General features: G+C 34.8%; 1 protein-coding gene across 1 annotated transcript; it reads left to right on the top strand.

Annotated features, from left to right (window-relative positions):
- Positions 1-618: 618 nt before the first annotated feature.
- On the top strand, positions 619-2,092 carry LOC5563871 (kelch-like protein 13). The gene is made up of 2 exons (XM_001648135.2): positions 619-1,585; positions 1,647-2,092. Exons 1-2 carry the CDS (start codon positions 750-752, stop codon positions 1,951-1,953), a joined length of 1,143 nt encoding a protein of 380 aa, XP_001648185.1. The 5' UTR covers positions 619-749; the 3' UTR covers positions 1,954-2,092.
- The last annotated feature ends 11,485 nt before the right edge of the window (positions 2,093-13,577 follow it).

Raw genomic sequence — 13,577 nt, 5'->3', positions numbered from 1 at the left:
AGGCCTCGTCTCACCTCAGCGCCACCAAAGGAAGAGACAAGCTCGCGCAGGAAAAGCCTCACTGAAACAACATTGCAATTGTTTAGCCTTCAGGGGGCGGTGGTGGTATCTTGTGCCGCTCGTTGGCGGTTCTGGTCCCGGTTGCTGCTGCTGCCGTAAATAGTGGAAAATGATTATGATAATATCCCTGTGCCCGAGGATGGGCATGGCAACTAACTGGCAGTTGTTTGTTGAAGAGTTGTGGCGAGTGCAATCTCTTGGCTAATGAAATAATGAAAATGAAAGCAAATTTTTCGAAAGGGATGAAACGATCACGAGATGTGCTGATGGGGCTAGTAATGATTGACGCCCAAAGGATCTTTGGGCGGTAGGAAACTATTGGGTTTGTTTGAAATTAGTGTAATTTTTACGATAGCATCTCCAATTAACTAATATTTGCTAAATTTCCTGGTCGATTGGTATTTGACTCGCTAAAAATCCTTGACAAATACAAAACAATGCAGTGCTTTATACCAAAAACATATGGTAGAAGATGGTGAAAGCGAAACATTCTTGGTAATTTCGGTTACTTCTACGGTAGACTAATTATTGCTCTTCGAACACCCAACTGAAGATAAAAATAGAAAACAGTAGGCCAATGCTTCAGCTACAAATCATATTTCGTCAAGGCAACCTATGATGCCGGAAATTTCGTAAATTTATCGTGCTCCCAATCCAATCCTTCCAATCAAAAACTCAACGTAAGTAAAATGTCCGGCCGAAAGGAAGTTAAATCCTTGCTCCAATTGGGGTACGACCCGAACCACACGGAACACTGGGACAAGATCGACTTCGACGACAAACTCAATCACCTCGACCTGATCGATCAACGTTTGAAGAACTTCAGCAAACCGAACATCCAGATACGGATCGGTGACACTGTTTTCGATTGTCACGCGCTGCTGCTCCAGTGCTACTCGGAGATGTTCGATGAGTTGGACAACGAACGAGCTGTGCAGCTGCCGGAAGAAAAGGTTTCGCCGCAAGCATTCCAGATCATCTACGAGTGGATGCTGTCGTCCAAGGCGGACATTCAGCGGGAACACTTTGTGGAGGTGTTTGTGGCGGCGGAATATCTAAGGATCAAACATCTCACCGATCAGTGCTGGATATGTATGGATAGTACCGAAGCGTTGATGGAAGATCGTGCCTTCCTGCTGTACATCGAAGCCGCACGGCATCAGCAAACCATTCTGAAGAACATGCTCCTGAAAAGGATTTGCGCGTTTTTTCTTCCGCTGGTAGCTACCACCGAGTTCACCCAAATGCCCCTGGAAGACCTATGTTTGCTACTGAAGTCAAGCTACATCGGAGTATTTTCCGAGACGGACGTTTTCTACGCGGCTTGCGTTTGGCTGCTGGAGGACTGGGATAACCGACATGAATCCGTTAGCGACGTAATGAACCTGGTACGGTTCGCGTTGATTCGTCCAAGCTTGTTGGCTCAGTTGAACAGCTTCGATGCGGACGAACGGATTCACTGTATCCTGAGGAACGAAACCACTAAGTATCTGGTGGCGCAAGCTTTGAATTATGCATTTTCGAGGTAGGTTGAAAAGTTTTACCGAGAAGTATCAAATATCACATCGTTTATGGCTTGCTTCTAGCAATTCGTTCTCGGAGTTGCCGGTTCACCATCGCAGAATGAAACGCCTAGAGATGCAGAAGCCTGCCGATCGAACCTGGCTGGAAGATCCGTGCGTTTCTGAAGAGGACGGTGAATTGGGCGTTGTTTGCTTCGCATTGGATGACTATGGGTACGATGCATTTCTGGAGCGGCTTGCCCATTTGAGTAGGGATCGCGACTGTTGGAAACGGTGGAAAAAGGCGGTTATAAGTGCCGCAACACTCCTTATGTCGAGTATGAGTCAATCCCGGAGTCCTAGTTACGAACGTGAGGAAGTTCTTATGTAAGGAGAGCAAGGGCTGGTTGAGAAGCATTTGCAAAATGCAAATTCTATGTATACGTTTAGCGAAATTTGAGGCCAATATGTCACCTCTTTTTTCCATTGCCACTAGTAAATTATTTCTCATTTTGAGTTTTAAATCTAAATGCAAATTAAAACTATTCTACCACAGTTTTTCGGTTTAACGTATTTTCCCGTATATCATTTGATTTTAGTAATACAGCCATTCCATGAAAAACCGATCTAGTGGGTCACCAAATTACGCGTAAATTTGCTATTTTGTTCCTTATACGAAATAAGGATACACGTGTTTTAGTTTTTTTTTATTAGGGTGACCATTTCCTAAATAGGGTGACCAGAAAAATCGCGACTATACTAAATTTTTATTTAAAAAAAAATGATAAGCGGTTCAATTGACTGATTTTCAATTTTCTTGGACGAAATGAAAGCTTAAGAATTTGACTTTTCAAGAAAAATACCGTCAAGCTACCGTCAAGCTACCACCGTGCATTTAAAAAAAAATCTGCCCTTCATGAAAATATATTATTTTTCCATATCACTTAAAGCGAAATAGATTACCACTACGAAGCGTGTATTTATACGATAATACAGGCAAAAATCTAAAACTTGTTATTCATATCAAACAAATACTCAAAAGCTATGTTTAAAAATGTCATGTTAAGGTCGCCTCGTACCGTTCTATGTCACCATTTACCGTGCACTCTGGTGCATAATTTACCGTGCGTATAGTTTTCTTCATGATTAAATTTCGTATCTTGAAAAAAAAAAAACGTTATTGGTGGAGCAACTATGTTGCTAGTAGTGTGCGCACTCACTTTAAAAAGTATTCAAATCTTGTTTTACAGTAAAAGTCATAGAATGTTGAAAAAAAGGGCTAAATCATTATTTTTTCATTAAAATCGTTATAGGAGGTTTGACTGTATTGTCCAAACCATTTCATATACGCTTAAAAACTATATATGGAGTAGTTAAAGCACGACATATCAATAAATCCAATATAACCCAATAATTTCAAGCCAGGTCGGACTCGATTATCCGAAATTTTAGACTCAATTATTCGGAATTTATTTTTTAAAGTTCTTGTTTTTCAATTTTTATGCATAAATCTGAGATAATTTGGTATTGCAATAAACAATATGAATAGTTTTGCAGTTTTAAATGTATTTACGAAAAGGAGGGTTTGAAAATTGTGTATGCCGGTCAAAACATTTTTTTTCTTGTGAAGACCCCTACTGTTCCTAGAAATATTTTCTGGCTACGACACCGCATCATTTAAATAAAAGAACAGAAAACGATAATATTTAAGTTCTTTTATCGAAATTTTTAATTGTTATCTTAGTGATTATCCGGAGGATTCGATTATCCGGAGTGAAAAAAAAATCGATACTCCGGATAATCGAGTCCGACCTGTATTGCACGGTAATAGGAACCATACATATTGAAAAGGGTCCATGCACCGTGCATTTCTGTTTCAACTGAAACACAATAAAAAAAATCTAATTTGCATGAAATCGCATTGTTCATAAGATTTAATACATCTTACTAGAAGTATCTTTAGCGAAAACTAATTTAAATTATAACAAATTTGATACTCTAACGTTAAATCAGGGTGTCGACTACCTGGAAAAACCTGGAAAGTCAGGGAATGTCAGGGAATTAAATTTTTGACCTGGAAGGTCAGGGAAAGTCAGGGAATTTCACTTGATGTCAGGGAAAAAAACATCAATACTACAACATCAAACGAGTTGATTGTCTGGAAAGTTATTGTTCAGGCTAAGTCAGCAATACAATATCTATATAAATAAAAATGGAGTGGTGTTTGTATGTCACGAAATGGCTTACAAACGGGTCAACCTATTTGAATGATAATTTCTCAATTTTGTTCCTCAAGGGTTCCGACGTGTTTGTATGCATACAAATCTCAGAAAATTCGCCGGAAATGTAGGAAAAAACGAGAGTGAACGTAACTGTCATTTTATATGGGACGATACATAGCGTTTTTCAACTACATGATGGCAAGACGAAGTTTGCCGGGACCACTAGTATGGAATAAAAAGGGTAATCAATCTTTTAAAATATCAGTTAACCATTGAGGAAATACTCTTATTTATGATAGAGTAAACTGTACTTTACTGCTTGTATTTATCCTCAGAATTCAAATTTTCTGAATTAAAAAGCATCAACAGTACTCTCCGAACAACTTCTTCGAAATTGACGTGGATTGCTTTTAACATGTTTTGTTGTTGAGTTTCCTAGATCAAATCAAAGCCTAGTTTGGCGCATTCGCTCAAAATCTAGAAAAAAAATGGAGTCCAATCCATCAAATTATGTCAATCCTTACAAGTTTGCTCAAAATATTCAAGTAGAACTGGTGAAACTAAGTATAGACAAAAACCAATAAGGATTCTCGTATTCAAGTGATGATAAATAAAAGCCTATAATTTCGAAATTCCAAGAGCATAAATCTGACGAATCAAACAATAATTTATTTGAAAAAATTGGTTACTGGCTGGTGGTGATCAATCGATCAATTATTCAGCTCTTAACACTGTTTGATTTTCTGGATTTGTGGTCCCGATGATGGTACAATTTTTCGGTTTGATGTTCTGGACAGTTTCACTTTTATTATATTTGATGTAAAATTGCAGCACGAGATAATAAATAAAAAAACTAAAATTTTGTTGAAAATACGGATGTTGCAGATATCAGGATATGGACAGGATTTCTTGTCTATTTTTTCAAGTTGTTTCTGAAAATAGTTTGTTCAGATAATACCGCCTTTCTTCAGGATTTTTATCAGGAGCTTCCTCATAGATATGACCAGTTTTTTTTTCTTAGAATATACCCAGTAAATTCTCCAGAACATTATTGAAAAGCAGAAATTCCAGGAATATTGTTTGAAATAATCTGAAGTCGAGTCTAGTACACGACACTGAAGACGGCCTTACAGTTGAGGTCGAAATACGCGTATCTGTCAAAGGATACAAACTCTAGTGGAATTAAATGGTATAGTACTAAATTCGGTTTTTTCATCTACCTATTCAATAAGCTCTTGATATTTTGTGAGATTACTTGGAGATACTCATAAAAGAATTCTTAGAGAAGTTCTTCGGATCGTTGCTGAAGGCACGACAAATTAAAGAGGAGCATCTGAACACTTATTATTAGCGCATAATTCAATCCCTGAATGTATTCCGTCAAGATGATTATAATACGAGGCCCTATCTTGAATTTTCAAGAGCACTAGTCTAAAGAACCAAACAGAGCTCTGAACTGAAAATTTGATCGTGTGAGCTTGAAAATTCGGCTATGTCTATAATCACCTTAAATTGAAGATACAACGAATCCACACCTCAAATTTTCAAGAGCATATATCTAGTGAACCAAGTCGGATCAGATCGGAATCCTAAAATATTAACTAAAAAAAAAATACCTGTAACTAATCATCGTGAAGCATTATTGAAAATATTCTAAGAAAAAAAAATGAAAGCATTTTGGAAAAAAACTCTATTTGCTTCCTGAAAAATATCTTGACGTGTTCTTGAAATAATCCTAAAAAATCCAAATTCTATTCTTGGAGAAATTCAAGATTGAAAGAAATACAATTTTTAGAAAACCCTGGAGGTGAGGAGCTGCTAAGGGAAATCAACATGGAGAAGTATTGAAGAAATATCTGTAAAAATATGTTTAGGAATTTCCAGAGGAATTTCTGAGAAATCTATGTGGAATTTCATGAAGCCATTCTCCAAAACAGTTCTTCGGCAATGGCTAGAATTTTACCTGGAAAAAGTAATAGCCAAATTTCAGGATAAATTTCTTACACTTAGAAAGCATCGTGGATGATCGTAATAGCACACCTTAGTTCAATTACTCAGTTTTAACATATCAACATGAATAAACGCTAAAAATGTTATCTGACAAATATATTTCAGTAAAGTAATAGCCTTTGTTCAGTTTATTCATACGACCTATAACATAAACTTTACATAATGCAAATTATCGGATATGTATCTTCTTGTACAAATCGTACTAATTTCGGTTCAAATTAACCAGTGACTTGAATTTTTTTCTGGAAAACGACTGGAAGGTCAGGGAAAGTCAGGGAATTTTATTTTCAAAATTGAGTCGACACCCTGTTAAAATAAAATATGTGATTTTTTGGCGTTTCTACTAAGAGTTTTTTTAAATCCCATTATTAAACAGAATTCACATGGTTTTGGCTACATAAACTAGGTTTTTCAAATTGTTTTGTGACAAGAATTACTTCATTTCACCAATTTTATCTTATTTTACTAGCAAAAGAATAATTTGTGAAAATTGTATGAATATTCTGTAGGAATTTGTATATGTGCACGGTGAATGGAGGTAGCACGGTGACTGGTGACTAAAATTTCACAGTTTTTTACATGAAAAAAAAAACAAAAATTTGCGTTTTTTCGTGTTTTGAAGGCCTCAGGACCAAAGGGACTATCGCTGTTCTTATTTTTTCTTGAAAATTTAGAAAATTTTACGTTTACTGTCAAATTTTCAGCGATGTATGTTCTTTTAGTTTTTGAGATATATATTTTTGAAAATAAAAAATCAGTCATTTATTATCGGCACACACTGTAGGTCTCAGCGCATTAGATTTTTATTTAAAAAAACATATAATTTTTGAACAGCTGAACTGATTTCCAATCTTTTTTATGAAATGAAAGCTTAAAATTTCAACTTTTCAAAAAAAATATAAAACCTAGAAAAAAAAATGTACATGAAAATATATGTATAAAAATTTTTTTTTGGCTTTTTTTTTAGTTTTTGGGTTTTTTTTCGGTTCTGGGACCTAAGAGAGTATTACTGTTCTCATTTTTTTCTAGAAACTTCAGAAAATTTTACGTATACCCTCAAGTTTTTAGCAGTGTATGTTCTGTAGTTTTGAGATATATTTTTTTGAAATTTAAAAATCAGGTATCCCGCAATCTGACACCCAACATTAAGGTTTTTTTTCCTCAATATTTCGACGTTTCAATTCCATTTTACAAACCGTAAGATATCTGGAATTGTTGGTTTTGCGCCCTTGGTTAATTGAAGAGGATTATATCCTATAAGATCAAATTCGGTTAAGCCTGGAAAATTTTTAACCTTCCAGTCGTCGCGTGGTTTGCCACCGTCAGAACCACCACGCTACTGTTGTGAACGAAAAGCGAGGTTTTTTCAACAGTGTTGTGCAAAAAACAACAGCGCGACGACTGAAGTGTTAAGGGATCGGACGAATTCCAAATCGGTCAGTCACAGAACTCGACCACCTTCGGTTTGCATTAAATTTTCCACATGCTTTTGGTATGGTAGAATAAGTGATTTCCATAGAAAAATCGATCATTTTGACTCGAGAATAACTTTTGAAAATGGCCTCTAAATTTTTGGATGCAACTTATTTGAAAAATTCTTACTGCAAAACTGTTGATTTTAGAGAAAAATGTTCTTTGTAGAAGTTGTAGTGAACCGTTTGGGCAACAAGAAAAAAATATACATTGAAAAAATATTTTATGTTTTTTCATGAAAAATTCAAAAATAAAAATTAAATTATAAATTACACTAAAACCCCATTTTTTTTTATTTTCACTATAGAATTTTGATAATAAGACAAAGTTTCATGATGGGGAATTTTTTAACATAACATTTTTTCTACCAACAACTTCTGGTCGATTTAAAAACAAAATGATTTTTTGTCAAAATAAATACGTTCTGGATGATACAGTAAGAATCTTGAAATGATAATAAACCATAATGAATTATATCAAGTTTAATGGACCATAATGGAATTACAGTCGACTCTCCATAACTCGATATTCAAGGGACCATCGACTTAAAGAATTATCGAGTTATAGAATGTACCGAAACAAAAAATCACAAAATCGAAGGAAAAATTTTCTGTATTTCTATTACATAAATGATCACCTCTGCAAGAAAGTAATATTATTTTGTTGATTGTACTCTACAAACTATTGTTTGGACACTTTTTTCGAAATGCTCGAAAAATCACATTATTTTGACTGACAATATTTTTTTTTATTTTCATGTTTTTTCAACTTTTATTAGAACTTGCAAGTATTTTTTCATCTCCAAACAACAATTAGACCACGTTTCCCCAAATAAGAAAGATTTTAAAATAAATATCGAGTTATGGAGAGAAATTTCCCTCTAAAATGACATTGACCAGAGGAGATATCGAGTTATAGAAATATCGACTTATGGAGAGCACGATGTATGGAAATTTGAAAGGACCAAAAAATCCATCGAGTTATAGAGTATATCGAGTTATAGAACATCGAGTTGTGGAGAGTCGACTGTATATCAAGTTTAATGGAAAACAAATATTATTTAAATATTAAAATAGGCCAATTGTATTAGTTATTCGGGATTCTCCATTAACTATAATACGTTTTCGAGAGTAAAGACCATATTTCTCTCCACTTGTTTTCCTTGATGGTGAATCGCGAAAAACTAATGAAAATGGTCTATTTAAATATTTAATTCATATTTTTTTGCATTAAACTTAAGACAATTCGGAAATGACTACTCCTAGAGAAGTGATCAAGATAATCATTATGGTTCAGAATAATTTCAAGATTCTTATTGTATCATCAGAAAGTATTTATTTTGACAAAAAATCAAAATTTTTAAAATCGGCCGAAAAACTTTTTTATTAAAAATTTTTCCATTATGAAACTTTGTCCCAAACATCTGTTTACTATCAAAATTATATGTTGAAAATCTAAAAAATATTAAAAATGGGGTTTTTGTGCAATTTAAAATTAAGTTTTTTTTTTCAATTTTTTAATAAAAATAAATAAATTATTTTTTCAGTGTATATTTTTTCTTATAGTCTTCTAAACGGTTAAATAAAAACTTTTTCCTAGAACATTTTTCTCTGAAATCAACAGTTTCGATGTTAGAATTTTGCAAATGAGTTGCATGCAAAAAATTATAGGCCAGTTTCAAAAGTTATTCTCGAGTCAAAATGATAGGTAGATGAAAAAAACCGAATTTAGTACTATACCATTTAATTCCACTAAAGTTTGTATCCTTTGACAGATACGCGTATTTCGACCTCAACTGGTCGGGGTTCTGCTAAACCGCACCAAACGCCAATTTTTTCAAAAATGAGTTATTTACACTAGAGGATTCAGATTATCATAACCTATCTACATTTAAAATATCGAATAATTTGAACCATCCCTCGTTGAGTAAATTCAAAATTTTTCGCTAGCAGGATATGTAAAACTGAAATTGTATCCAACCAGACCGAACCATAAACCTTAGTTTGTCATTGAAGGTAATTTAGAATTCTGATTAAAGACGGCAGTTACTGTAAGGCCGTCTTCAGTGTCGTGTACTAGACTCGACTCGACTCGGAAGTCGAGTCTAGTACACGACACTGAAGACGGCCTTACAGTTGAGGTCGAAATACGCGTATCTGTCAAAGGATACAAACTTTAGTGGAATTAAATGGTATAGTACTAAATTCGGTTTTTTTCATCTACTTATAGGTATTCTACTGAACAGCTCGAAGATTTATTATCAAAATGATAGATTTTTCTATGGAAAACACTTATTGTACCATACCAAAGACATGTGCAAAATTTAATCCAAATCGAAGACTATCGAGCACCATTTTCCATTTTTTTCGACTCATTCTGGATGGAATTCGCCATCGTTAAGTCGAATGGATTGAAATACAAAAAGGCTCGTAAAAAACGATGTTTAGAACGAAAAGCTCGTAAGACTGAAATGATTGTTAGACCGAAAGAGTCGTTAGATTCGAACGTTCAATAGATTAGAGGGGCGGAGTAAAATTTCACCGTTCTTTTTGGCCTAACAGCTTGCGGTGGAGTTCTCATATCTCTTTGGACAACTTTTCCCTCCTGATTCCTTTTCCCATTTAAAATAAATCGCACTATAAAGTGTGAAATAAATAATCGAATTTGAAATGTAAACAACAAAATACAGAAAAAAAATACTATTTTACCGACAAAATCTTTGAAATCTTTATTTCACCAGAAAAAAAAAACCGTTATAAACAAACACATACCGTCAAACGGGGCTTCTTTTGACATTATTTCCACATTCTTTAGCTTTGAGGATTTGTAACTCTTAGAATTATGGATAGATGTTGATAATTTTTGCCTATATTTAAGTTGTATATGTACGTAACAAATGTGCAAAATATGAGGCAAATCCATCAAGAAATAACAAAAATGCTTGAATAGCGAAAAAAACGTGTCCTTCAAGACAAAAAAGGGGCTACTTTGGACATTTTCACAATTTGCTAATGAAATGATTTTTTTTATAACTTTCAAACTGATTCAATAAATTGTCGTCCACTGTGATGTTATGACACGTTTTTCATTGATAAACTTAATGTAGTAAATTGCAAAGCTAGAATCAAATACACATATATAACAGATTTAAACGAAACATTCCATTCACTATTCTCAGTTTGCAGTATGAAACTTAAATTTTCAACTTCCTCTTAAATGGAACTATCAGTTACGAATGCTCGATTTTCAAGTTGACATAAACGAACGACGTAACTACTAGGTACTGCGATGATAAACGAGTTATGTACAAAAACTCTTTTTTTTCTATTCTTACTGTTATATGAACGATATGTTGAAGGATCACATTAATACCGGTAACTAATTTAATACCAGTAAGTAATTTTCATTAAAAACGCAATCTATGAAGTAAAGTTTAGCATAATCGTAAATAAGTAATTTTGCTTTTGTAATATGCTTTTAGCTTCAAAGCAGTTTAGAGCTGGCTTAAGAGTAGTTTAATTTAGGCATTTGAAGGATGCAACTGTTCTGTACTACAAATTCATGTAAATTATGACAAAAAATTGTTTTTTAGAGATTATGTTGTGAATTTGGCATTGGTACGTATTGAAATATATGCGTTTTATGGCTGTTCACTTTTACAAATATATATTTTTTTTTAAGTTGTAAAATACACAAACCAAAACATTATAATAAAATTAAAGTCGCAAAAATAAGACCTTCGATCAAGTATTTAAATAAAACAACAATTTTAAGCAAAACAAATCACAAGATTTTCATGAAACATGACGATTCGATAGTTTTGTGATGCTCCCAATAAGTTTCCAAGACATGGGTAAAATTCAAACAATGTTTGTATAGCCAATGTTTTATACCTTGTGAATATTTATTCGAGCTTTTTTTAAATGTTTTCTTGTTTATCCTGTTATTGTTGATGTTGTTCCAAGAAAAAATCATGCCTAGTGGTAGAGCATATATTGGTTAATAAAAGTGCTGAAGACACAAAATAGCTCAGATTAATATTTACGCTGCTAATAAATACAAAAGGTGAGTGTCCAAAGTAGCCCCTGGAATCAAAAGTAGCCCCGTCCGACGGTACTGCAAAGCCTGATTTGCTATTGGAAAGGAATAGCTAGACATTTTTCACCGATTCCTTGCATTTTCACATATTTCAAATATGATATTTGTAATCACTAACAGCAGTGAAAGTTGGCTTAGTGGTATCTTCCTTTTAAACTTTTAGACCTAACGATGTTTTCGTCCTATCGGCATTTGCCTTGATAGCTTGCTCCTTATTGTGGGTACCTGGTAATCTAGAGCAGTCATTATCTGTGTCAGTCATGTAACTGACTATTTGCTGAACAAGCAGTCAGTCAAGCTGAAGCTTAAACTTCGAACCACTGAAATAATTTGGAATCTGAAATGATTTTAAAAACGATTTTAAAATTAAGGTTGATGAGCATTGACCCATTGCCGGATAAGATTGAAGTCTTGTAGGTATCTTTCAAAAAACGATTTAAATCCTCTTCAAAAATTAATGGAAACGAGAGATGTAAAAGGCAGTTCACTCTTGCCCTTAATAAAGGGACTGTGATTGCGATCGACAATCGTGCGCAATTTGACTTTCATCGAAGAAAATGGCTTCATTTGTATCTAATGCAAATTGCCATTGCATAAACGATTTAAGTAAATTTGAATGCCTCACAATCCCCGACAGAGACCTCCTCGCAGACCCCGAAGTACTTGGTGCTCGTGTCTTGACCATTATCATTCTAATTGTGTCATCACGCGCGACCGCACGTTTCTTGCTCTCATATTTCCCATTACTTATTTTACTCCGCAATGACACAATCAACGATCCTAAAAGAGTTCACCCGGTTTCCCGCCCAACCCCTTGCTGCTCAAATGAAGTAATCATGAAAATGGTTATCTGTAAAAAATCTAGTAACATGTCAGCCACGCCTCGCCTTTGCTTTCGCTGGGTGGTTTCGGATGCCGTAACTTCAATTACTTACTTCTTCAATCCGGAGCGAGCGCGTGACAGTACCGATTCGGATATAGGTACCTACCTTTAGTTGAAGTCGACATCGTTCAACGACTAATGAACCTTTCAGCGGGTTGTTTAATTTTGTTGTATTATATTGTACTTTTTACGATTCGAAAGGTAAAGAAAAGTGGCATCGGTGATAGTTGCAATGTATTATGCGCTCACGGGTGGCCGAGGTCTGTGGAGAATGGGTAGCGACCGCTACACACCGGAGTAATTTGGGTCAATTATGGTCAAATTTATTTTCTACATTTTCTACATCTTATTATGTCCTAACAACGGCGTTGGTGGTCTAATAGCTACCGCTTCTGCTTCATAAGCAGGAAAACATGGGTGCTATCCCAAGCCCGTCCCTTTTCTCGTTCTTTGTAGTTGCATCTTTCACTTGCTTCTATCTTCCACTCTTAATCTATCTCACTTAAACTATTCGTTCATAGCAATCGCTAGAACCAGAGACGGACATGTAACCGCTTCCCTACGCTTGCTTCAATTCTTCCATCATTATAGCACGCCTTTAATTTCGCCTGATACATAGGCAGTCTACCTTCTCGCATGAACTGATGTAGATGCAGGGGCATATCAGGTCTTTTGTAAGTCAGTTTTAGTGCAACAACAATTCCTACCCGTTTCGCATTAGTCTACATTCAGACGTGACATATGCCATTGTTGCCTACACAAAGAAGATCACCAGCACTTATACACAAGCATTCATCTGGTTGGTTCTTTGCGTAAGTGGAGCTGATCTGGCAATACTGGAATAACAATCACGGGCGGCCAATTAAGTCAAGCTCAATGTTTTGTAGAAGCTATTTTTGTTTTCATAAGAAAAAAAAACAGAAAAAAGTTGTTTTTATTTCAGAAAAAAAAAACAGAACGGAACAACAATATATTGAAACATATCAGATTGAACATGTTAAATGGTCTTATCTGGAAAACAGAGGCTCTCTTTCGATAATTACTTGATTGTTTCAACGAACTCAGACGTCCTATGGTCTAATGGTTGAATCAAACATTACTGAGATTATTAGTACAGCACAACTTCGTAATAATGAACTTTTATCCATAAATATAGAAGTTTAAAAAAATCGAAGGAGAACATAATCTCTATTTCCCTACTCCTTGCAGTTAATTTTGATTATTCTTAAAACTTTCCAAATTTTGCTGTTCCAAGATAGCGCTACCGTAGTCTTGTGTGTTCGAAAAAGCAACGATGCTACCACAATGTTAAATTCCATCTCACTGCTT

The sequence above is a fragment of the Aedes aegypti genome, chromosome 3 (assembly GCF_002204515.2).
Source record: "Aedes aegypti strain LVP_AGWG chromosome 3, AaegL5.0 Primary Assembly, whole genome shotgun sequence".
Taxonomy (NCBI): domain Eukaryota; kingdom Metazoa; phylum Arthropoda; class Insecta; order Diptera; family Culicidae; genus Aedes; species Aedes aegypti.
The sequence above is the reverse complement of the archived record's forward strand: the minus strand, read 5'-3'. Positions and strand labels throughout refer to the sequence as shown.